Below are 27,853 nucleotides of genomic sequence, written 5' to 3' on the forward strand. Positions count from 1 at the left end.
TTTATTCCTCTTCTTATAAATTCCTTCTATTACGCGTAAAGTTATTTTCTATATATGAACATTTATTTCGATTAATATACACGAGTTGACTCGCAGTCAGGAATGTTTTTGCATATTTTGTAATAATCTTCGTAAAATACTTACATATATTTGTATATGAGGATGTATTTTATCACTTGTAGGTGCATCTGAGTTGGTACAGTTTTGATATTTAGTTCTCAAGAGAGAATGGGTCACCATCCACAAAAGTGAGAAGTGTTCACTACTTATGCAAATCATTTTGATGTACATGCGATGTTTCTGACGCGGAGTCATGCATGATGTTAAGGTTATTTATCCTTTTTTCTTATATGTTATGCATGTAGACTAGCTTTTTTACGTTATGTTTTGATTCATTTATCCGCTTTATATCTGTCGTCTCTTAGAAGCAAACTAATTTACTTCCTTCAGAATATATTTGATGCAGATGTGCCCCCGTCCCTCTTTACATTCAATCTTCTCTTCTTACCATTTCCAGGATTCTACGAACTTTAGTTCCCGACGGTACCAGCTTCCATCTCCTTTTCCAGACCCGACTTCCAGACTGTAAATCCTGAACCTTCTTGTTGAGTCTTCTCGTGTTATACAGTCCCCCAGGATCCTCTGATGACCTCACAGTTTTACATACTAAGGTTCCCTCCTGTTTTCTTCCAAGTATTGCCTCCTCCCTCGCAAGGTTCCAGAGGTTCGATTTTATACACTCTTTCCAGCGTCATGTAATTCTCCAGCGTGGCTGTACAACTTCCAGACATGAATCATGTTTTCCAGCAGGGTTTCGTAGCTCAGTGGGAGAGTGTAACATTTTTACCCCCTTGCCGCTGTAGCAGACACTTCAGTGTTTATACCCACCATTGTTGCGATTACTCACTTGTAACAACCTTTCAGACGAAGGTACGATCCTTGAGCACGACGATACGACTTTTGGGGGTATGATGGCTTAGCCTTTGAACCATGTGAAAAGCCAGGCTATCGTAGGCAAGTGCTCAAGGATCGTACCGGTCGAGCTCAAAGATAGCACCGTCGTACTCGAGGATCACATCTTCTTGCTCAAGGATTATAACTTCATGCTCAAGGATCGTACTATCATGCTTAAGGATCGTACCATCATGCTCAAGGATCGTACCATCATGCTTAAGGATCGTACCATCATACTCAAGGATCGTTCCATTATACTCAAGGATCGTACCATCATACTCAAGAATCGTACCATCATACTCAAGGATCGTTCCATCATGCTTAAGGATCGTTCCATCATGCTTAAGGATCGTACCATCATACTCAAGGATCTTGCCATCATACTCAAGGATCGTTCCATCATACTCAAGGATCGTACCTTCGTGCTCAAGGAATTAATGTTGAATAGTCAAACAAAAGAGTCTTAAGAGAGGGAAAAAAAATGCATAATGACTAAATCAATGATTGTCATAGTGGTTCGCATGAGAGCCATGAGAGACACTTGACAAATTAGTGATCACAAGAGGTCATAGGTCACTAGAGGTCATAGGTCACTAGAGGTAACACAGTCTCGAGACGGGGCGAGACCTAGGCGTCATGTGATCTCTGAGATTTGTTTACCTCTTCAAAATTAAAGTCACGGAGATGTTGTTTAACTAAATTATTTGCGGGTAAATAACTGAATCAAAATACTACACGTTTAAGATTATATCTGTATTATTTCTTATTCATTTATCGATCTGTTTATTTCATTGCTTATTCAAGTAGGTTGCCACACACCACACAAGAGGAAGACTTCATCTTCCTCCTCCTAATGTTGGCCACATTGTCAGCGGAACTCTTATGTTCTTCTCTCAGCCAAGCCGGACTGCCGGATTATGAAGCTTACTGAACGTATATCACAGGTCAGATTTACGTCCCATGGGAGATGTGAGGAACTCTGGGCCAAGGGCAAGTTATGAGGGGGTTCTGCTCATGAGAACGAGACGTGTGTGTGTGTGTGTGTGTGTGTGTGTGTGTGTGTGTGTGTGTGTGTGTGTGTGTGTGTGTGTGTGTGTGTTTGTGGAGGGTGTATTTGTGAGTTGCTGTGTATGTGCAGCACAATGGACATCGAGGGTGTATTTGTACAGTAATGTATTTTCAGAAATTGCATGACAGTGTGAGTCTATGAATTGTATAACGATAGCTATTGATAGTTTATGGAATTAACTGCAGCCAAAGGCTGAAAACGATATATATATATATATATATATATATATATATATATATATATATATATATATATATATATATATATATATGTATGTATGTAAAGGTACTGGGGTTATATTCAGGGTTCGAGTGGGGTTGAACAGGAAGTCTTTACATAAACACCTGGGTGATGGGGTTACTAGTGTGAGGGGTTGCTATGCACAGTCTACTGATTGTTGGTAACGTCCACATTCTCTCTTTGAGGCAGGGGCGGCGCGTACCTCTCACCGCAGGAGATGAGGAAGAAAACAAGAAACGCTCGAGGATCCTGTTTTCCCAAGTGCCTCATCAAAACCCGTAAGTCAGAAGCCAATTGTATATTAAGTCCCTCAACATGAGTGAGTTCTGAGTCTGTCTACTCCTCGCTGGTTGGGTCACCGTCATTCACCATTGACTCACAGACGTGTAAGTAGCTTAGCGCCCCTGCAGGAGTCGTCATCATCATGTCTTCTCCCACAGAATCGTTTCATATGTTCGCTCCTGAGAGTGTGGTGTTCTCTCGGAGGACTGTATCATACAGCTGTGTGTGTGTGTGTGTGTGTGTGTGTGTGTGTACGCAACGCATTCTGTAAGGTGCGTGGTAGGGTGTAGATAACCCAATGTGTAAGGTGCGTGACAAGGTATATAATGCACTCTATAAGGAATCTGGTGACAAACATAACACACTCGTTGGGTTGGGTGTGTGGTGGTTAGATAAACACACTCACCAGGGGACGTGGTGGTTAGATAACGCACTCAGCAGAGTGCGTGGTGGGTAATTTACACAGTAGATGGCGTGGTGGTTAGCTAACGCACTCAGTAGGCCTGGGGACGATACATAACGCACTCAGTAAAGTGCGTGTTGGGTCATTAGCAAACTTCCTCCTTCCTCGTCTCTGAGTCCCTGTGGTTTTTCCTGGTGTTGTCATAAAAAGACACACGAACTTGGTGTTGGCACAGCCCGACTGGTTGTCAGGATCCAGGTGGTGTCAGAGAGAGAGAGAGAGAGAGAGAGAGAGAGAGAGAGAGAGAGAGAGAGAGAGAGAGAGGTTTCTGATGAATTCATTCAATCCCTGTCATTGTCAGCAGGTAATTAAGCTTCACCTATGACAATTACCGTTCTGATGAAGCTGTTCTTATCAGCTGTTATCTTAATTCCGTTCTCTTACGTATCTGATCATGTTGTTATGTTACGGTGTGGAGAGGGAAGAAAAGGTGTTTCGAAAAAACAACGAGGGAAAATACACAAGTTAATATCCTATGTTTAATCACTGGTTGTTACCCGCTTAACTGACATGTAAATTAAACATGATTGTTTGTGCTTAACGCATGTTGATAACTGGTATTTACTGCTTCAGTAGAAAGATTCAGGATTAATGAAGCAGGACTTGTTACTTCAATAATAAGCTCTCTCTCTCTCTCTCTCTCTCTCTCTCTCTCTCTCTCTCTCTCTCTCTCTCTCTCTCTCTCTCTCTCTCTCTCTCTCTCTACTCATCTATCTACCCATCTATCTACCAGCACGAGCCCCCACACCCCCACCATCTACAGTTACCACCCACAAGTTACGATCCTCGTCAAATGAACCAATCATTTCTCCACCATCCCCACAATCTATTTACGATCTGGTCGTATTGTCTCTCCAAGGCCTCAACCCTCGTGACGTGGGGCGTACTCCCTGCCACGCCATCTATCACTGATCAGGACAATTGCCCATAGGAAAGGAAAGTTAGGGGCGTCTCTGTACGGGCTGATTCCTCCGTAGTTCTGACCCCGTCCATCATCGGTATAGATAACTTGACGTGTATATCTCTCCCTTGCAGGATCATAAGTTGATTCTCCAACCCCCGGAGGCATCCAGCTTATATCTTCCTTGTTCTTGTAGTAGAGAAAGACATCGGGACTGAACACCCTAGAGACATCGGGACTGAACACCCTAGTTTCTGTTTTTCTTATCGTTTTCTGACTATAGGATAGAATCGTTTTTAGAGCATTGAACTATGCCTATTTTGAATAGTTGCTTCATGTGATGGTACCGTGTCACAAGGAATAGATTCCATTCTCTTATATGACCTTATACATACGGCTAGGTTCGAGTAGGTTAAATTATGTGTGTGTGTGTGCGTGTGTGGGTGTGTGTGTGTGTGTGGGGGGGAGGGGGGGTTGTTACTCTAGGATACGATGGAAAGAAATTCATTCAACGATGATTGCTATGTCGACCTGTAGCTTGTATCAACCAATCAGAGATACTGGTCAACTGCATCTTGTATAATCGTCGTAGAACTAACCAATCAGAACGTCGCTTTCGACTGGCCTCGTGAAAGACCATGTATTTCGACCAATCACTGTATTTCCTTTTATTGACGTCATGCAGACCACGAAATCACAGCATATCATGGCAAAACATGTTTCCAGGTGGGCGCAATAGATACGCTGCATTTCTTATGATGTCCAATAGATTCTCAGCTATTTTCAGGGATTTCCAACGGATATCCTGCTATTTCTAAGGTATGCAATAGATTCTCAGCTATTTTCAGGGATTTCCAACGGATTTCCTGCAATTTCTAAGGTATGCAATAGATTCTCAGCTATTTCTAAGAGGTGCAATAGATTCACATTTATTTCTAAGAAGTGTAATAGATTCTCTGCTATTTCTCTACTGTAGTTCTGCTCTTGTGTACTTATTGATTTAGGACTGGCTGTTGGCCAACAGCTGGGGGACAATATATATATATATATATATATATATATATATATATATATATATATATATATATATATATAGAGAGAGAGAGAGAGAGAGAGAGAGAGAGAGAGAGAGAGAGATTATTTGAGCCTCTAAATTTGTCTGAATTAGTTTCTCTAATTGTTTCCTTCTTTTCCACACAGTCCTTCTCATCTGTTCCAGATGATGGCAGGCATCATCTCTCCTAGTCTCCTTCCCTTCGAAGGATGAGAGTAGTCGTTTCCTACACGGACATGTGTATAAGTCTTTGGCCATACTACCTCCCCTGGGTCTTGGAGTCTGTGTGGTCTGTGTATCCATTATGAATCTCTTGTTGCTTGTATGATCTGTCCAAGCTCGTTGCAATGGACTTTGTGCAACGATTGCACCTCTGGGATGTATTCCTTACGCAGGACGGGTAAAGTGCTTCATTGTAAGGCAAGGAAATGAATATATTATCGCGTCAATGGAATGAGTAACCTCCCTGTGGGATTAACTGTCTGGCTGGCGGGCTGACTGGCTTGGCTGGATGTGGCTGGTGTTTACACAAAGGTGAGCTACGTCAGGGAGAGAAAGGTAGTGAAGAGGATGTATGAGAGAGGGAGAGAGAGAGAGAGAGAGAGAGAGAGAGAGAGAGAGAGAGAGAGAGAGAGAGACAAGGGGCTGTAGTGGATTATAATTTGGTTTTGGTCAAAGGCTATAGGACGTCATACCTTGTGGGACTTACCATCGTGTTCAAGGGTCATGCACTGCTTGTTTCAAAATTAGAATCTAGCGTGAATAAGAGACAACCCCCTTGAAATAGTAATGTTAGATATTCTAAAACGCTTCCTTGTGTCGCCAACAGATTATCATATAATATATACAATATGCAGTTCTTTCGAAGCTTAAGTTTAGGACTCACTGGATTCCCAGCAACACTTCTATCCAAGAACTGTATTCAGTATGACGAATATAACGCATGACTGAGGCTTTAAAGCAAATCTATGGTCGATCTAGACCAGCAAGAAATGCAAGGTTATTTCATGAGTCCTTACTTACGTTCTCCGTGTACATATTCCTTGATAGATTCTATCATTTGAAAGCAATGAAATAAACACTTCTGTATAAGAGCCAAGATAAGTGAGACGTTACCCAGCAGCATTTTCTTGAAAGGATTTACACTTTGAGTTCATGAGGGTAAACAACGGGACACGCCTATGCTTTTCCCGGATGGCAGGCAAAAGCATCTCTGAAGAAAATAGAGATTCATCTCTTGTAAAAGCCAGAACCATTCTCCTCCGCTGAGGTCTCGAGGATCTTAAAGACTGAAGACACCTTCCCACAGGTCCGGGGAAGACTCTCTCCATCAGAGGGGAGCAAGAGCGATCACTTTACCGACCAGGAAAATGAAGAAATCCTCAAAGCGGACTTAAGATTATTTTTCGAAAGAAAAATTACCTCGCTAGACTTAAATGAAACCACCAGTTAAGACTTATCAAGTTGGTTCAACTTCGCCTAACTTTGGGTAAGATAAACTCTTTTTTGGGGTGTGTGTGAGATTTTACCAAACACTCTTCTAAAACAAACCAGTTGTTGATGGTTCACTAGTGGTCTCAAGTTACTTCATCTTGAGTGAGGAGTATGATGTGGGTAGGACAGCCTTACCCCCCGCCACCCCAGGGAAAAAAAAAAGAAAAAAATCCAGATTATTCAAAGCTTAAAGTTGGCCCGAGGTCCACCCAGCGCAGTCTACCCCTCAAGCACTTCTACTTTCATCCAGTAGTCCGCCAGGCTCTCATGTTGACACACTTCTTCTTCTGAATTCTCTCGAGAAAAACTTTCGACTCTCACCGTCAGCAAATTTCAAAAATTGACCTCGACGTGTTTACCTTAATGAAAATCTCACTGTTCATCTTTAACGAATTCTTCTTCTTCTTCTTCTTCTTCTTCTTCTTCTTCTTCTTCTTCTTCTTCTTCTTCTTCTTTCTTTCTTTCTTTCTTTCTTTCTTTCTTCTCCTCTTCTTCTTCTTCTTCTTCTTCTTCTTCTTCTTCTTCTTCTTCTTCTTCGTTATTGTTTCTGCTGGTCACGATCCCCTTTAAGATGTCCTTTCTGAGGCTAAGCTTGTTTATCTACTTGAGTCAATCTTTCAGCATCTACAGTCATATCTGACGTAAAAATACTCAATATTGAACCTCCAGTTTTAATACCACTGTTGTTCAATTTCTGCTTCGCACGGGGCTTTTTTCAATTTTGTATGATATTTCATTTTGTATCAATTTATCAAATTATGCAGTAATTCATTAACGGCACTTCCTTCAGTATCTAATTGAGATCACAACAATGATAAAGTTTGAAGGACAACTTTGGAAAAGATATATAATTTTGCTAATTATTTTTTTTGCCATGAATTTCTACGTCAGACTAATGATGAAGACATACACACAACATTCTGATGCCACATGATACCTGGGGTCCTTCTCACATCCTCTACATACAGGGTGTGTTTGTGGTCCACGAATAATAACCGTAAACATCTGGAAAAAATGGCGTCTAGAAATTTTCCCTCAGTCGTGGTTATAACTTGACGGTGGACAGCCCTTCGTGGCCCTAATGGTTGACTAGCCTACGACCCAAAGACTAACCAACAGACTTCAGCGTCTATCCATCCCTACACGACATGTTTGAACCCCTCCGGCTATGGCCCAGCATGACCCAATAAAAAAAAGCGTATCTAACACACACACACACACACACACACACACACACACACCATCAGTTCCAGAACATCCATTACCCTAATTTCTGGATCATTACGAGGCTCATGTCATTGATCTTGCCAGGTCCAGCCAGGCAGGAGACCAGGAGGCATTAGCTGGGACACTTGGAGGGCAAGGGAGGGAACCAGGCTCTGTGCTGGGGGCCTTGGTGGCACCACAGGGATATGACACTCGTCTGGTCACACTTGCCTATAGATCTACACACACACACACACACACACACACACACACATACATACGTACCATATAAGCAGTAGAAGAGAAGGATAGCAAAGCAAAGGCTCTCTCCCTATCCTCCATTCCCTTTCGTTTCGTATCTATCGGGTGTCTATCGGTTCTAGGAAGCATTATGTGATATTTTTCATGATTAGTCTAAGTACAGAAGCGTTTCATTATGTTATGTTACAGCCATGAAAGATACGTTTTCTTGGGGAGGGAGGTAAAAAGATGAAAATACCCTAAACTATCAACTGCAATTTCATATATTTTTCGGAGGGTAATGAGAGAGAGAGAGAGAGAGAGAGAGAGAGAGAGAGAGAGAGAGAGAGAGAGAGAGAGGGAGAGAGAGAGAATGAAGGAAAGGGAGGGAAGGAACGAAGAGAGGGAAGACAAACAGACATTTTGAAAGGTGTACAGCACGAACAAAAAGAGACAGACAGATACAGACACGGAAGCAAACTGACAGAGAAACATAGTAAAAAACTGGCCGGGTAACAGAGATAAAGAAAAAAGAACAGATCGACAGACAAAGATGCAGACATATATGTCATATAACAAGATGCAGATCAACGTGTCATTCACAGGAGACCATGAACTTGAGCATCACCACGAATAGGATTCACGTATGGAAGTAATTGATTCAACCATCCACCAACCAACCCTTGTTGTGTATACTGACACATTCCAACACCGTCCAGGATCTCAATACAGTGACAGTCATTTGACGGAACAACCTGTAAAATCATCGTTAACACAGAAGTCTCCAACTACCTCGTGATCAAGGCTGGAAGTGTGTAATTGTCCTGGTGATGAACGACTAACTTATAACGAAGCAATATCCACCTCGGTCACCACAGTGATGGAAATCAATTCACAGTTGACAAACAAATGCAGTCTGAACTCCCTCCAGAAGTTTGATTTGATGTGGACATTTGACAGATGTCGCAAAGCGCGAGTTCCCTACTATATATATATATATATATATATATATATATATATATATATATATATATATATATATATATATATATATATATATATAATGAGTCTGCGCGCGCGCGCGCGTGTGTGTGTGTGTGTGTGTGTGTGTGTGTGTGTGTGTGTGTGTATGCACTCGTCTATGTAAGGGTGAGTGAGTGAACCTAGGACCCACAATACCAAGGGGACAACACACAAAACCACAAATTACATGACTTCTCCATTTACGGCGGGAAGGGGAGTCAGTCGACGTGGCATGCCACCACAGTGAGAGGTGAGAGAGAGAGAGAGAGAGAGAGAGAGAGAGAGAGAGAGAGAGAGAGAGAGAGAGAGAGAGAGAGAGAGAGAGAGAGCCTGCTCCTCTCATTGGTCACTCTCTGTCTTTTCTCTCTCTCTCTCTCTCTCTCTCTCTCTCTCTCTCTCTCTCTCTCTCTCTCTCTCTCTCTCTCTCTCTCTCTCTCTCTCTCTCTCTCCTTTCTTTCTATTTCTACTTCGAAACGTTTCCCTTTAGTACTGAATATGGAAAGAGTCCGACCTCAGCCTACAGGTGAAGTTGCTCGTGTGTGTGTATATAATATATATATATATATATATATATATATATATATATATATATATATATATATATATATATATATATATATATATATATGAAACCAAAGAGACGAAGATGGAGGCAACACATCCTGCAAGTACATCCCCAGCACAAAGTATAGACAAGTAAACAAAGTCTTCCATCAACATAAGTGGAAAATCAAGGCACAAAGAGAACTCTTGAAGTGAGCGAACCTCTTTCCATCTTCCCGATCCAGAGTGATAGTGAAGAGGCGGAGGAGAGGAACACTGGAACAGGAGAGAAGAGAAAGGTAAAGAGGTACGTCTCCTTTCTCCTCCTCCTCCTCCTCCTCCTCCTCCTCTCCTCTCCAAGAGAAATGGGAGTTTATGGTGTAGGATCCTCGGCAACTGTTAACTACTCGCATTTCTTCGGGGAGATCCTCAACACACCTCCTTCTCGAAATCCTACTCTCTTCCACGTCCTCTGGGCCCCCCTGGTATAGGAGTAAGAGCATAACAATGTATGTGTGTATAGGTATGTATGTATTCGTGTATGCTTCATTGCATGTGGATGTGTTGAAACTCGGTGCCTTCCAGTGTCTGGTCCCTCTATACCTTCATTATAGATCATAACGAGACGCTAAGTATGAACAGTGCATCTGGAGGTAAGGATTTAGACACCAGATGTCAGAAAGAGGTCGACGATTGCGCGAGAGAAATGGAGGCGGATAGGCACCTAGTGTGAGGGAACATTATCAATATATACGATGAAAGAAGCGGATGTAGAGGGTAAAGACGGAAGATATGGTCAGTAATTGAGGTAGGAGAAAAAGTTGTATTAATGCTATTCCCTCTGGAAGAAGGCGGAGGCTCTGTCTCAAGCCTAACGCCTTTCTTGGAAGATCAGACATTTCCAGACAGCTGGAAATGGTGCAGAGAATATCCACAAAGAAAATCTTTAAATGGATGCGTGTCTAAAACGGATGCAAGGTTCACGATTTCTGAGGCGAAAAGTCCCCGTCAGCTTTAATCCCTGGAGAACGACTGTACGACCCATGAGAACGACTGTGCGACCCATGAGCACGATGACACGACCCATGAACAGGATGGCACGACCCATGAGCGCGATGGCACGACCCATGAGCACGATGGCACGACCCTTGGGCATAATGGCGCAAACTTTGACCTAACTCTGGAGCATCAGGTCAAAGGCCAGACCATCAAACCCAAGGGTCGTACAGTCGTATACTCGGTAGTCCTCACATCGTTCTCGAGTCGTACCTTCGATGTCAAGGGTCGTACCGTCGTGCTAAAGGCTTCTACGGTCCGGCTCGAGTCGCAGGGATCGTGGTGGAGTACCACTGTCGTGCTCGAGGGTCGTACCATTGTCGTGCTCGACGGTCGTACCGTCGTACTCAAGGATCGTACCGTCATGCCCGAGGGTCGTACCGTCGTGCTCAGAGGTAACATAGTTGGCTGTGGAAATCTCCCTGGGTGTGATGGTGGTAATCAAACGTGGAGGGTTTTCTGTACAGGAATAAAACTGGTGTTGATTGTTCGGTCGTCTTTAAGAGAATCGACACACGACCTAATGGCCTGTTGATCATGTAATTGTATATTTCGTAACTGTTGTATTATTCAAAGTGATTATGTTCACCCGGATGTATCTTTCGAAGAATTATCATCACGGAAGCCGTGGTTATGCCTTAAGTAGGCAATAGTCAACTTTGAAAGAGATAGAGAGAGAGAGAGAGAGAGAGAGAGAGAGAGAGAGAGAGAGAGAGAGAGAGAGAGAGAGAGAGGAGTTTAAAGCCACCCTACTGTGTGGGGGTAGAAAAAAAATATATGACCAGTAGTCATAACAATGTCAATAGGTTGGTAGACCATCCGCTCCTGTCATTCACAAAGCTTAGCACTTTCATTCCCCAAGCGCACCTACGTCATCCTGTGAGCGTAAGACAAATAAACAGCGAAAGGGTTTGCGTTGCTGTGACGTCATTCGTTACGTCAAGGATGGAGGGTTGTAAACTAAATCTTCTCCACCATTTTTCATGATAAAGGGAGAAGATAATGGTATATGTTCTCCCATTTTTTTCATTAGAAAATAGAAGAAATGATAGCGTTGGTTGGTCGCTTGAGTGTAAAGATTTTTACTAAGGTATAGGGATTCGAAGACTCGTTACCACACACCAACGCACCTCTCCACCATACACAAACGCACCTCTCCACCACACAACCAACGCACCTCTCCACCACACAGCCACCGTACCTCTCCACCACACAGCCAACGCACCTCTCCACCACACAGCCAACGCATCTCGCCGCCACACAGCCAACGCACCTCTTCACCACACACCAACGCACCTCTCCACCACACACCAATGCAACTCTCCACCACACAGCCAACGCACCTCGCCACCACACAGCCAACGCACCTCTCCACCACGCAGCCAACGTACCTCTCCACCACACACCAATGCACCTCTCCACCACGCTGCCAACGTACCTCTCCACCACACACCAATGCACCTCTCCACCACACAGGCAACGCACCTCGTCACCACACTTCAAGCAACATATCCTCCTTAGTCTCCCTCGGGATGGTTATGAGGCCTCCGTCTGAAGGACGGCTGTAAATGAATCAGTAATTAAGATTCCAAGTCAAGCATTCCCCCCCCCACCTCAACCACCACCACCACCCCTGCTGGGGGCCCGCAGGTATGGCTTGCCCTTTGAACTGAATTGTTGGGTTTTAAGTGGCTATGTACACACACACACACACACACACACACACACACACACACACACACACACACACATATAGAGAGAGGTAAACAGTCGTTGACCAGCTCCGTTGGGAAGATGAACGGCTTGGTTCGCTGTGGGCCGACTGACAGTCTTGTGTGACGGTAGGATCTGGTATGATGTGTGACGCTAGGATCTGGTGTAGTTCTGCGTTACGGCAGAATCTGATGTAGTCTTTTGTGACGCCAGGATCTGGTGCGGTCTTGTGTGACGCTAGGATCTGGTGTAGCTTTGTGTTACGGCAGAATCTGGTGTAGTCTTGTGTGACGGCAGGATCTAGTGTAGTCTTGTGTGACGGCAGGGTCGGGTGTGGTATTGTGTGACGCCAGGATCTAGTGTAGTCATCTGTGACGAGAGGATCTGCTGCAGTGTTGTGTGACGTGAGGACCCAGGGAACCTGGGGAGGCGGACGAAACTCTTGCAGGCGACTTGGCCTCACCACACAACGACCATCTCCATTCCTTAACAGCCTTTGTATCCCAGGGCGGAAACCCCATTTCCCCTTCCTCTCCCCAGCGACGTATACGCCTCTCCATCACCGGCCAGGTAAACTGGTTACCGGAAGTCATTGTGTTATGTTTTCCTGCGATCAGTAATTAAAGGAACGTCGGCCGGAAATGAGCGAGAAGTGAATCACATCCAGCGAAGGAGGAGGAGGAGGAGGAGGAGCGTGTCCAGAACCCAGCACGGCCGGAGCCTGATCGCTGAGGGCATTGTAATGGTCGGTAATGCGAGTGTGTATAGCCAGCTGGGTCCTTCACCTCCCTCACGACTGAAGGCGGAGAGCGAAAAGGACATCCTCTCTCTCTCTCTCTCTCTCTCTCTCTCTCTCTCTCTCTCTCTCTCTCTCTCTCTCTCTCTCTCTCTCTCTCTCTCTCTCTCTCTCTCTGATTTTCCTCTCTTTATTCTTTTACAGACATATAAACCAGCGGGTTCAGTGACAGTAAACATCATAGCGTTGTGACTACTGGTGCTACTGCTGCTCCTGCTACTGCTGCTGTTACTGCTGCTGCTGCTGCTGATCTTGCTCCTGTTCCTGCTTGTTGGGAGCCTCCGGTTGCATCCTGAGTTGAGGTGTCGCGCATGGCGTTTCCCCCATGTGACGTAAGCGACCACAAATATTTATAGATCCGACGAATGATGGTGATGGCGTGTGTGTCAGGGCAGGAGACGATCCGTGTTTACTTTATATGACCTCTAGGTGTGAGGGAGGATGGATGAATGACACTATTCTTGTAGTTCCTTCTTATATCAGCCCGCCCAAGAACCAAAGGACATATGATAGTTAGTGTTCAGTTCTATATTTGACGCCCAGCAGCCTTCCTCTGTCTGTACTACAAGAAGTCCTTAAAAATCTTGGAGACGATATGGATGACAATATCTGATGCACTTTAGACCTCACGTATGAAAAGAGTGAGATAAGAGCGATAACTGGAGATAACATTACCCAGCAGCGAGTGAGACACAGCTTCCACTCGTGGACTTATGGTGACGTTGCCCTTTCTGAAGGAGGTACGAGTCTGATGACCCGCAGCAGGGGACGTCGTCCATGTTTAGCATCCGTCCTGCTCCTCCCTCCCTCACCCCCACGACGGTGAGTGAGATCTGGATTAGCACAGTTGACGTCTGAGACATGGCAGCCTCCCATTTATGGAAAACCCACTGTCGTCATCTTCCCATCATTGACATGCCTCGTATGGGTAGTTCAGGCGTCCATTAACGACGCAGCGAGAGTTCCTCCTCCTCCTCCTCCTCCCTCCCCCGTGGTGGTCGGCCAGCTGGTGTATCCCCCTCAACAGCTGGTGCCAGAAGGCAACTCACCATCCTGGCTGTGTGAAGCGACGTCTGCTGAGGGAAGCCAGATCCAACCATGTACCAATTTCTATTCTATTATGACTCTGTCCTTAGGCTGTGCGTCTCGTTTTCAAGAGGGTTCTCCCTAGTTCTTGTTAAGTCTATCCTAACTGACCAGCAGCTGCCAGGGGCTGTTGTATTTCAGTCTGTGGTTCTCGATGAGGCAATCGATGACTACCAACAGAGTATCCACCAGAGATAAAGAATTAAAGGCTCAAATGTGGTTGACAGTGCGGGACAGGCGAGAGAGAGAGAGAGAAGCACCACCACAAGTAAGAACCTTCGTCCATAACGTCAAAAACTATTATTAGGGAATCCCATCTGCCACTGACGGCTTCGGAAATTAGGTCTCCCACAAGAAAAAAGAAAAACACTCGACTCAAAGTTTTTACGGGAAACGCCTCAAACAAAGAGATAAAAGTTCGTTTCTAGGACAACTTCTATTGCTGGGGTAATCATTTGACGACTCCCTTCTTTCCTTCAAGACCAGACAGAGATCGCGATGCGGGTTCTCTACCTCCACGAGAGACAGATTTATGGCTCTCGTTTCGATCTCTGTGATGTTCTTTTTCTTATTTTCTCGAATATCCCTCCCTTCCTTGACTCGCTTCCGCGTTCCTGGTTCGATTTTAAGTGATCACATCATCAAGATTTGGTGATACAAGATAATTTGATGTTCCCATCAAGAGGTTAATGGATCGAGTCTCGGACATACGCCCTCTGGGTACCTCGTCCTTTGTAATACAAAAGAAATTTGATGTAATTTGACGGGATCAGTCACGTGAAATTATATTAACCTTACTAATCACTTCAGTCATATTACTCCCTACGTGTCACCTCACTCAGTGCCGTTCTTGCCTGGAACATTAGTCATGTCAGGTTTCTTACAAATCACCTCAATTTTTCCTTCAGACATTTCGCCACTCACATCAGTTCTCGTCAGTTACATGAGTCGTCTCAGTTACAATCAATGACCCCAGTCACTTCCCTCTTAAGTGTCATTTCACTCATTTTCCAACTGTTCATCTCTATCGCTTCATGTCTCACGGATGACCAGCCGAGGATATGAAAAATTGGCTGTTCTTATCATCATCGTTTCTCCTCCTCTGAGGTCCTGCTCGAGATGACCTCAAGGTTCTCCTCATCCGAGGTCCTGCTCGAGATGAATTTAGTCCCCACTCTCTAAAGTGGCAATATCCTTGCTGTGGAATCCTAAACACGCTGCTAGTGGGTTCTGTGCATCACGGTCTCTCTCTCTCTCTCTCTCTCTCTCTCTCTCTCTCTCTCTCTCTCTCTCTCTCTCTCTCTCTCTCTCTCTCTCTCTCTCTCTCTCTCTCACGGCATTAAGTCAGACCTCCGCCCAACTTGCTCCTGATTCCGAGAAGGTTGCAGATCCGGAGATCAAATTACCATATCATCTCTGCCTCCCCTCCTCCTCAAGTTCTTTGCGTGGTGTTAGGGGCGCGAGGATTACACAGCCATATACACCTTCATTCATACACGTTTATAAGCAATTAGTCATGAAAAATGTGGATGTATAATAGTACACACACACACACACACACACACACACACACGCGCGCACACGAGCCACACGCGTCTGGCTGCTGCTTCCTACAGTTTCTGTGTGAAGACCAGCCAATCGAGGACTGACCGTTATCATAACACAGTTCCTCTATCCAGCAGCGAAGATTAGGAATTCTCTCATCCTTCTTACGTCTCTCTCCCTCTTATACCATAATCTTTCTTGCCTTTAAGAATCAGGTCTCAAGACAACTGCAAATCCCTGAATTTATTTCCGCATTCTATTTCCCCTTATTTCTCTCACTCGGGGTCGCTTTTGATTGGATCTGACGTCAGTCACTATAAAGGACATAGATAGAAATATGATTCAAGATACTTTTCAGCCAAAGGACCCTCGTGTTTGGCTGACAGTCGCTGCTGCTGCTGGCGTGTAGTGCAGACGAAGCCCCCGCTCGGGGCGCGCCAATCCTCTTCACATGTCGACGATAAGTGTTCCCGCCCCTCGCGCTGAAGCGGAGCAACAAAAACACTTAAATATTTGATGATGGCCGACCCCGAGGGTGGAAGAGAGAGAGAGAGAGAGAGAGAGAGAGAGAGAGAGAGAGAGAGAGAGAGAGAGAGCTATGCCGACCTAAAGCCGAGCGGCTGGCTGCTCGGTACCGAGGGAAGCACCCAACAGTTGTATGGATCATGGAAACCCTTGTCCCCACATCCCTCGCAGCCCATTCACACCAGTGTTGTTTCCGAGGTACGAGTACTTTACCATCGTTGAATATTTGATAGTATGCAAATGTGAACTGTAAATCAGAGTATAGAGCCGATGCTCATCATTTACAAATAAGAAAAAGTGATTTACGTGCGTAAATCATGCACGTTATGTTTCAAGGGTCATGTACAACTAATGTTGCATGGGTTATGCATGCTGTGCCTGCACGAGTGGAGTCAAGAGAAGACAAATGATGGAGATTGTGTATTAGGTTATTACCTCAAGGGTTGTGTCACCTGAGTGTGTCGGGAGTAGGGCAGTACACCCAGGGTTGTGTCACACAGGTGTTGGGTGTAGGACAGTACACCCAAGGCTGGGTTGAGGGTGTTAGAACACACACCAGCAGCAACACCCGTCTTGTGTGGCTCACAAGTGTAGCTCTCTATCACAACCATGACACAGTGTTACTCAGAAACGACATATTTTCAATCCTCACTAAACCCTCAGTGTCCCGTCTCTTCCATCTTATGAAGTACATCTCTCCCTCATCTCTTTCCTCGGCGAGGAGACAAGAGAGAGACACCGCGAGCGTAAATGATCTCCAAACTCACGTCTCTCATCCCTCACTTTATCTCACTATTCCCTTCCTCCACATACCTCCCTCACACCTCCTACCACTTATCTCCTCTGTGTTATCTACTCGTCCCACTTTTATCGCCGTGAGTAAAGCTTTAGATCAATGGTTTTAATCCTCAGTGCGCAGACGTGTTGCTTCCTCAGGACGTTGACTGAGGCGGAAGGTACGGTGGCTGAGGTCAGGCGAGTCTGCAGCGCCAAACTGGGAAACAATACATAAATGTTTCCTCCCCTTACAGACCTGCTGGTCGTTCTCTCCCGGTTTTTTTTTAAAGTACCTTTTTCCGGTGCAATGAATCTTTTCCCCGGTCATCACTACGAAACCAAGTTTGGTGTCCGGTTTCCATTTGAGACGTAAAAGTTTCTCTTCGATTTTTTTTTGTCTAGCTCACTTCTGAATTAAAGTCATTCAATGTTTTATTCCATGCGTGCCTTTGTTCTCTCTATCCCTGGAAGTGACAACAAGGAACTCTTAACACCGTCGCGTCCTGTAATGGAAGTCCTGATTTAAAGAGATCTATAAAGTCTATGTACGAAGAATTGGCGACGTATTCCTTCTCGCCTTTTATGGTATAAAAACCAAATCATTTTCCCATATAGATGTTGCCAGACTCCGTCATCATGCGGTTGCGTCAATGGACAAAAAGAGAGCAGAATCTCATCGAAGAACTTTCTCACTGTAAAGGAATACATCATGTCCCTGCTACTGATTGTAGCATTGCCTTGAAAACTCAGGAGCCTCGAAGAAGGAGTCCTGATGTTATATGATTAAAAACAGATCCCTTGTTTCTTATCTTATCTGAGAAAGAATCGAATCTTGCGTGTCTGATGCGCCTAGTACTGACTCCCGACCCGAACCCACTCCCTGGACCAGAAAGGTCAGACACACAATGACATTACCACCTTTAAATTTCAGTAAGCATCAGAACCCACCCTAAGGGCCTCATGACGGAAGGTTCATATTGACGTGTGATTCTCTGGCAGGAGAGGATCAGTGAGGCCAACCTTGGCTAAGACCCTTTACTCAACACAGAGTTCAGCACATGATGGCCACCTGTGATCCAGGGTTCTAATTACCCAAGAGGGAGAACTAGATTTATATAGACATTCTTTAGGGAGATGAGGGAGGGGTTAAACTGTCACCCTCCCTTCGTCTCCTCCCAGGGTTGTTGAGAGTCTCGCCTGCAGGAGGTACAGAAAGAGGTTCCCATCCCTCAGGGTTATGTAGAGCTTTGCCCCGACTAAGTTATGCAGAGCTGTACTCCTCCCTCAGAGGTATGTAGAGAAGTACACCGTCCCGAGGATTATTTAGAGTAGCGCCCCAAGCCTGAGGTGTATAGTAGCAATATCCCGCCTTAGTATTACGTAAAGTAGAGCCCGACTTCAGGTACGTATAGTAGTAATCGTGATGTCATGATGTCAAGCTTATATTTCTTACTGAAGCATGCGAGTGAGGGACACACTTTTGCCTCAGAGAGGGAAGGACCAGTCAGGGTGACAATAGCAGTGGAAAGTCAGGTGTTGGCAATAGTGTACCTGTTGGTGGCAATGGCAAGCAAGGTGTTGGCATTTGTAGGTCAGGTATTGGCACTAGTGAGTCATATGTTGGCACTGGTGAGTCAGGTGGTGGCACTAGAGAGTCAGGTAGAGGTACTAACGTGTTAGCCACGTCTGGTAAGGTACCTGGATCTGCCTAAGGTAATTCCGACCTCTTGACCCCTCGAAGCCTCTAGTGAGTTGGCTTCTCGTCTGTCCTATGAATTTTTTAATGTTTTGCAACAGAAATCATGCGTATCATGATATTCCAGGTTTAGCTAGGAATAAAATGCATCGAGCAACGTCGCTGCACTTTTCTCTGCATAACAAATGTGGAAATTCCAGACACGAATTCATCAAAAATTTAACCCAACCTCAGGAGCGTTGTCCTTCTCTCTAAGTATGACTTAGATAATTAGTATAATGACAGAAAACTGCAGAATGGCTGCCTTTGATTCTAACAACCAAGATCCGCCCAAACCTACGACTGTTTGTTGTTAGATTCTTCAGGATTATTCTGCCTGTCAAGGACCTTCATCAAACGAAGAGCTCTGCTCAGTATAGCCTGATATGGGCCTGGACACCAGCCTGATATGGGCCATGAGGAACAGCCTAGACACCAGCCAGACCTCTCCTGGATGAGGGAATCTCTCACGTTCGTAATGAACGTCATTCTGTAAAGGAGAAACTTGCCTGCCTCGCCCAAGGGTCTTCTTAGGACGGTCAGGTCCCGCAAGGTCTTCCCAGGTCGACGTCTATTCTTCCAGACGACGAGATGTTTCGATTGATCAGATGATAGAAACGTATCTACATTATCAGTCCACAAAGTAGACCAGTCTGTGATAAAGTATATATATATATATATATATATATATATATATATATATATATATATATATATATATATATATATATATATATATATTATCCCTGGGGATAGGGGAGAAAGAATACTTCCCACGTATTCCCTGCGTGTCGTAGAAGGCGACTAAAAGGGAAGGGAGCGGGGGGCTGGAAATCCTCCCCTCTCATTTTTTTGTTTTGATTTTCCAAGGGAGGGAGCAGAGGGGGGGGGCCGGGTGGGGGTGTTCCCTCGGGGGCCCAGTCCTCTGTTCTTAACGCTACCTCGCTATCGCGGGAAATGGCGAATAGTATGATAGATAGATAGATAGATAGATAGATAGATAGATAGATAGATATATAGATAGATAGATAGATAGATATATATGAGTTGCCTTGAGGAAAGTTGGTCACGAGTCCAAGATTCTCGTAACTTCTCATAAAACCAAGAACCATATCGACAGATCGCAGGATTTAGATGATCTCCAGCGAGACAAACTTTTGTGTTCTATATTTGGAACCTTTAAAAGTCAGTCCCCAAAGGACGTTTTCTTTGATGGAAGTGAAGCCCCCGAGGAATCTGCCAGAAGGAAGGGATGGGTGTTCGATGGGAATGAGCCGGGAGACGTAGCGGAAGTGAGGAGATGGAGAGAGAGAGAGAGAGAGAGAGAGAGAGAGAGAGAGAGAGAGAGAGAGAGAGAGAGAGAGAGAGAGACAGACAGACAGACAGAGAGAGAGAGAGAGAGAGAGAGAGAGAGAGAGAGAGAGAGAGAGAGAGAGTATGTAATTAAGAAAGGGAAAGAAATAAACCTAACCCTGCAAGGTGGGTACGACTTACTGGGGTCGCCTCCCTCGTATATTGCTCATTATCTCGAGATCTTGCGCGATACTGACGTAGAAAATATGAGTCATTATCTCTCACACTCTCAGCATCACCTCAAGCACGACATTATTTCGTTGGGAGAACGAACGGAGGCACCAGCGAGTTCGATGTGTGTGTCTGCAACGAGGAGGACCTCTTCCCTGTAGTGACAGAAGGACCTCCAGAGGTGAGGGTAAGGTGCTCCTTAACGTTACTCCTCCTCCTTCAGACAGCCACCTGAGGAGCTGGGATAACGAGGCGACTACCACACTGACACGCCCTCAAGAGCCTTGATTAACAAGATCATTAAGAACGGAAGGACGATTCCCCGTTGGCTCATGCAGAAGGTCCTAGGTAAGGTTAGAGCAACCACAGGAGGGAACGAGAGAGAGGAAGAATATGTTTGGCACAAGATGCAAGTTATCTGTCAGGAGTGGATGAGTGAATATGACGAGGATGAAGCCCTACGTGTGGTCGACCACTCCCGCCACACGCCCAGCACAGATGAGACTCGTCAACATGACAGACGAACCCAACAAACGAAAACAAACTCGCAGAATAAACAGCGAACAAACGCAGAATCACAGACGAGTAAACTCTCCAACAAAAAGCAAATTTACCAAAACAAACCTAGAACGAACAGACTAATAGAAATCTTCCTTTGACAAACAAACCAGCAGAAACGAAAGCAAGAGAAGCATAAGATACATAGAAAACCTCACAAACAAAAATCCAAATATACGAATTTCAGTAGAGCAAAGCCACAGATAAAAGCCAAAACAGAGGAACACCTGCCAATAAAGAGTCCAGGGAATCCTCAGTAAGCAAGAACTTCGATGATCACATTACTGTCATAAGGATTCATGTGAAAATAAAGAACTCCAGGTAAGAAGGGAAGATCCGCTCATGGCTTGTTGACGCACAGGTGCTGAGGTATGCTTCATGTAAGTGGTCGCCTGCTGGACGGAAAGAGAGAGAGAGAGAGAGAGAGAGAGAGAGAGAGAGAGAGAGAGAGAGAGAGAGAGAGAGAGAGAGAGAGAGGAATCCATATGATATTTCACCCCGGTGTGAAATAATCTTTTTCAGGAATACACTCAGGAAATTTCTCCTTGTTTTAGCAAAAGATTGAAGAATGACAGTATTTCTATTTCATATATATATATATATATATATATATATATATATATATATATATATATATATATATATATATATATATATATATATATATATATATATATCCAAGATCACAGTTTCCTGTAAGAACAATAGCTTCCTATCCATTTCAACTCACATATCAAACACTACTTTTTGTACGTCCTCGTGTGTGCTCCTGTAGGATGTGAACGGCACTGTATGATATGTTATTCCTCCCTGAACAATCCTTTTCCATCACTGCCTCTTCTAAGTCGTCAACAACTCCCGCAGGACCTCTGACGTATCCCAAAAGTCCCTTCCCATGTACCACGAGGATACTCTACATCTCAAAGTGTATTTCCTAAACACCACTAGAAGTTCTTCGAATCCATATCCCATTTACGTATGACTGATTAATTCATATCAATAATTTCCATCAAAATAGTATTTACGATCACTCATGAAAGTTAGCCTTCGCTTAGATTATACGGTTCGTTTTTCAGTGACGAAATCTTACGAATTTCACAAACAGCCACACATTCTATGCATTTTGGGTCATGGTTAAAACGGTGCTAACACACTAACACAGACTCACTGCGTGAAGAGCGGGCACCAAGGGTGGATGGTAAAAGATGAAGGAAGTGTGGGAAGTGTCCAGGGGGAGGCGGGTGGAAAGGCCAGTTTCGAGTGTGGCGTATTATGAGAGAAGGTAAGTGGCATAATGTATGGGAGGGTGTAAATGGCATGACGCAGGGAGGTTAAGTGGTGTGACACGGGGAAGTTGAGTGGTGTGGCGTGTGAGAGTAAAAGACAAAGGAAAGGGAGGAAAGATATATCAAGAGAAAAGACAGATGATAGAGGCAAAGAATAAGACCTTAAAAATATTGGATGTGAAATGTGAATATAACAAAAAATGTGTAACAATGTGGTTATGTGCAAATGAACTGAAGAGGAACCAGTAAGTGTGATAGTACTTGGGGTACCCCAGGTTAAGTGTTGCTCGCTTAGGAGATCAAAAAATATTGAATGGGTGGAGAAATTATGTGAAAAAGTAATCAGAAACCGTTATCGAAGTCTGCAAAACTTAAATAAAAGAATTGGGAGGTGTTGAGAGAAATGACAAAAAAAAGATAAGTGAATGAAACAACAGATTACTAAAGGTATTCACGTAGAAAATATTACTTTGGAAGGAAAGTTTTCATTGATGAACACGACGTCGGTATGTGATGGCGTCTCTTAATAGTTCACAAAACTGAATTTTCGTCTTTTCTCTCGACGGGTATATTGAGAACGCACAGAAACACGATCGTGCGTGGTCAAGATTGTCAGTGATGAAAACTATTGCAAAACTGTGGCAATTTTACGTGACACGGGACTCAAACAGGGTAAAAGTGGAATAGGACAATTTACAGGTTTGAATAGCACCTGGATACAGGGTCACCATCCGTTTTTTTGAAAGTTTTTTTTAATATCAAAAAATTCTCCCTGACCCACCTTGCTTCGGGTACCTGCTGGATTAACCAGATATAAAATTTCAATTTACATTCCAGGATTTCCGATGATGTACAACAGGCTTTTGAGATTTAGTAGATACTTCTATCGGATGGCATAGAGAGTAGAGAGTCCCACGAAATGTGTCGTGTATACAGACTATCAGACATCAAGCATTCCGGAACATGTCCCTTGAGAAAGAAAATTTGGATTATTTCTCATTTCATCGTTACGTAAACTGATGGAAATAGTATATAGGAATTTAGATTTGACTTTCATTTTCATATATCTTCGTAACTAGAATATCTAATGCTACAGAGGCATCTAATTTCTTTGTGGTTCCACTTGAATCCATTGATCCTTTCTTATACTATCCGATAACCCTCCCCAGACACCGACCGATACCACTTAGTCCTAAGGCGCCATTTCTCCGATAATTAGTGGTATCGGGTCACATGGGGTGGCTACTTCTGGGGGTAAATTCTCATCCGATAATTTGGTGATGATGTGAGGAAGGACGAACATCTCCAACACCCCCCACCCCCACTCTCTCTCTCTCTCTCTCTCTCTCTCTCTCTCTCTCTCTCTCTCTCTCTCTCTCTCTCTCTCTCTCTCTCTCTCTCTCTCTCTCTCGTTGCTGCTCGGGACGGTATGGTCCTCCTCTCCACTATCGAGATCGAGGTAGTAAGGTCACCATCGTTTCACAAGGCCCCACTGGGGACGGCACTGAGGCGGAGGCAATATGATGACCATCGCCTGGAGGAACACACAGCCTCGAGAGTAACATAATTGCCCACGACTTCCTGACCAGGCTTCCAGTACCTACCCCTCACCACCATCTGTCTCCCAAGGGCCTCCGTTTCCTTCCCCTCACCACCATCTGTCTCCCAAGGGCCTCCGTTTCCTTCCCCCTTACCACCATCTGTCTCCCAAGGGCCTCCGCTTCCTTCCCCTCACCACCATCTGTCTCCCAAGGGCCTCCGTTTCCTTCCCCTCACCACCATCTGCCTCCCCAGGGCCTCTGTTTCCTTCCCCTCACCACCATCTGCCTCCCCAGGGCCTCTGTTTCCTTCCCCTCACCACCATCTGTCTCCCCAGGGCCTCCGCTTCCTTCCCCTCACCAACATCTGCCTCTCCTCCCACCACCTGGGCTCCTCACACACTCCAGTGCCTACACCTTCACACGGTATCCACCCTCGACGGGATCTCTTCCACCCACATTTCATCCAGGCTGGAAGCCATGCTCGACACCTCGTAAATCTACATATACTAAGGGCTACGAGCCTTCATTTATATAGGCCACGATACTTCATATAGAGACCTTCGAACTAAGTGCTTCTGGGTCTTCATTTACTTGGCTATGATCATTCACACCGTAGCCTTTGAGCCTTCACTTACCCAACTACAATACCTGATAAAGAAGCATTTGAAGTGCAGCATCATGCTCACTGAGCCTTCATTAAGGTGGTCTTAAAATGCTTGTTCGTGTGCTACCGTTAATGTTGCCACGGACCCTCCCCTACCCCAGCATAATGTAAGTACACCTTAATGCCTCTAAGTAGTATTTATCTCACAGCAAATGGCGAGTGCATAGCTTGGATCCATACCAGCTGATGGTGATGAGACCTCTTACAGTGTGTGTGTGTGTGTGTGTGTGTGTGTGTGTGTGTGTTTGTGTGATTATCCTATCCATGTGTAACGTGGAGAGACCTTTACACTTGTGTTAGCACGGTATCTTAACCTTGCTTATATTTACCAAGTCTTTACTCCTAAGTATGAACACACACACACACACACACACACACACACACACACACACACCCTCCAGCTCAGTCTTCATCGTGAAACTGTCATAAAAGATGATTATATTAAGATGAACAACAAACGCACTCGTATACGGTGATGGAGGACTGGCACTCGTATACAGTGACGGAGGACTGGCGGTGTATCTATAAGTTTGGCTTTAAACAGTCGAGTCCCAGTTTTAAATGGGTCGTGATTTGTTACGTATTGAGTCGTGGGTTTTAGCCAGTCGAATTGTGGGTGGGGTTCTGAGCAGTCGAGTCGTAGTTTTTAACCAGTTGGATCGTGGTTCTGAGCCAGTCGAACCATGACATTTAGACAATCCAGCTGCTCCCCTAGCCAGCTGAGTTATGATGGTTATGACCAATCAAACCGTGATTATCAAGCAGTCTAGGGACGTGTCTGGCCGATCTACAGCCGTGGTTATCAACTAGTCTAGCCGTCGTTTTGAGCCGTGGTTGGTTCATTTCCATACCTTTACCCACCATGAGAGACGTCTGAAGTTTAAGGCCCGCTGAATGGAGTTGGGTCCACGCAAGAGCTCCTCAAACTCGAGTACCTTTACGCCAAACTTTGGAATGCATTAGTTACCCCATCTGACGTTTTCTTTGATGGCAGGAAGTTGGTAGAACTAACCGATGACATCAGAAGCCGTGGGATCCCTATTGGTACCGATGGAATCCATCTCTCTGACCGAAATTGGAGGAGACCTCAAACGCTCTATCTCAACCTGAGTCTCATCAATCTCTCTCATCATTTCCTTTACATCTCGTTCAGAGACAGTTCCTGTTTGATGGAGAAAGTCTGTGATGTGAGGAGGGTTAAACCCTTAGGTTTTGTCCTGCGAAGCAGAAAGAAAAAGTCCTGATTTTACAAAGATATTCATCGGCCGCGCCCGTCACAAGTGGTTGATGCTATTTCAGTAAGATTACCACGAAGACTGGCTACTTTCCACTCGCCTTCATTATCGTTATCACCAACACCATTTAAAATCATCACCACCACAACCACAACATGGCCATGTTGTCCAAGATAGCGAGGGGCGATAAGTTTCGCAATGGCACTTCAGTCTTGACGGCCCTTTCATATCATGTTTACCATATGTGCGTCTACCTAATTCAATAATCTATATTCAATGACTCTTAACTCATCTGTTTTGCCTGTGTCTATTACCCATCAAAGTATCTACCGAAATATCTATATATATATATATATATATATATATATATATATATATATATATATATATATATATATATATATATATATCTAAGCAGATGCTCTTAATTAGCGAGTTCATTCACATATAATTCGTAGCTCCTTGACACTCTACGCCTCACCTGCTTCGCCAAGTTACCTTGGAGCCTCAAGGTAAGACTCGAGTTGTGTTGTATGACGAAATATCCAGTGAAGCTTTACTTCCAAAGAACTGTGCAGGATGATGACCCATTTTGCATGTCCCCTGCCTCATCTGGTGTCATCCGGCATAAGAACTCGGTGTCTGGTTTTCCTTCTCATCGTCTATACGATAAAAGTATCTGTGTATATGTCCCTGAGTCATTCTCCTTTATGTGGTATAGGATCCTTAAGCCCTGAATCAGGAAATGGCCCATTAAATCTACAAGGACGACCGGGTCCCTACACTCACTTCTAAAGTCACTGATTTTCTCTCCATTAACCCCCTTTTATCGCGTCCCTCTCTTCTGTATCTCCCTTCTCTTGTCTCTCCCCCTTTATCATCACTCCCTCACCGACCAGGTGGGCTACTTTTCCCCCTCCCGAAGCTCCCCTGGACTCCGAAGAAGTTACCTTCCAATTGTTCACCCCAGACTGTCTGGTTGAGTCCTCTTAGGGCACTTATCCTATGTTCTTTCTTCCCTCTCTCCTTCCCTTTCCTGTACCCCCATCACAGTCAAGGGGTCCTCGCACATAGGTAGCGGGTACGTGTCTTCATGTACACAGGTATTGGGGTGTTAACCACACAGGTAGTGGATGTATATCTTCTTCAGGTACGTATTTTGCTGGATGTCCTTCAACACATGAAGAGGAACAAGGACTTTGCCCACCTTGCCTCGCTCTGGCCAGTGTGTGACTCAGAATATCATACGGTAAGATTAGTGCTGGTGCTCACAACACCCGTGCTTACATCATCTAACTTGCACCACCATGCTCACAATACCATCTTCAAAACATGCTCATAACATCATTTCCTCGCGGTTTTTTCTTCACCAACGTTACGAACTTAAGATTAACCTTTTGAGCCTTTATTTTGAAACGGATGATTACTGACAGAATAAACGCTTTATTTCCTTACGTCTACGAAAGATCATAAACATGAGTTACATATAGTCACTGAAACATTAAATTCCTTTTACTTCGTTATTGATCATCGTAACCTGACTTTGTTGTGTGGGAAAATACTTTCGATAAACACTGTTCCTCGGCGGACTTGGAACGTTCACGGTTTCCGTAAATCCGGACGAGGAACCCGGCTTCGACGCCGACCATCACCAAGGGAATTGAAGTGATTAGAGCAAGTCCCTTCGGCTGGTAATGACTCTCATTACCTGTGTACACTGTTGCCAGATAGGTTCAGAGTTTTCGTAACCCAGGGTACCTTTGCTTGCTCAAGTTGCGTTTGGTTCTACCATTTCTTGCCTACCAAGTTCAAAGTCTTCGTTGCTTAAGTTGCGTTTGGTCTCGTGGGATATTAAGTTAAAACTCGGCCATATATTAACGTCGAGTTTTAAAAGTTCTGGTGCCCTTATTTCTTCCACAGTTCAGGTTTCAAGTGACGTGTCTAAGTTAAACTCGTACTAGCCCTAACGATGATGAGACACCTCTCTGAACTCGAACTGTTAAAGACGACGGTGATGCTTAAAGGTACACGTGTGTGTGTGTGTGTGTGTGTGTGTGTGTGTGTGGCAGTCTGTCTGATACTGGATCTTTATTTTTCGCTGAAGCTGTAAAGTCCTTGTGAATTCCCAAGATAACAAAATAGACCACTACATCACAAGATACATAGTGGTCCAATTTAAGATACCTGTCGTGTAATCTAGGGTTATCAACCCTTATCACCAGGATATCCCACTCCAGTGCCTAACAGTGCCTCACACCCCCTTCCTAGCGTTTATGGTCTCTTCGCATTACTGACGACAGACAGCAGATAACCTTCTCTTTAGTCTTGTTAACAACATGCATA

General features: G+C 44.6%; 2 protein-coding genes across 2 annotated transcripts in view; one reads left to right on the forward strand and one right to left on the reverse strand.

Moving 5' to 3' along the window:
- Positions 1-27,853, reverse strand: part of LOC139747675 (uncharacterized) — a 90,524-nt gene that overhangs the window by 59,532 nt on the left and 3,139 nt on the right. The window lies entirely within an intron of this gene.
- Positions 1-27,853, forward strand: part of LOC139747676 (neuroplastin-like) — a 73,037-nt gene that overhangs the window by 24,948 nt on the left and 20,236 nt on the right. Inside the window, exon 2 of the mRNA XM_071660252.1 lies at positions 2,453-2,541. Within this exon, the coding sequence (XP_071516353.1) occupies positions 2,453-2,541 (89 nt within the window). The remainder of the gene's footprint in view (positions 1-2,452; positions 2,542-27,853) is intronic.

The sequence above is a fragment of the Panulirus ornatus genome, chromosome 69 (assembly GCF_036320965.1).
Source record: "Panulirus ornatus isolate Po-2019 chromosome 69, ASM3632096v1, whole genome shotgun sequence".
Classification (NCBI taxonomy): Eukaryota; Metazoa; Arthropoda; class Malacostraca; order Decapoda; family Palinuridae; genus Panulirus; species Panulirus ornatus.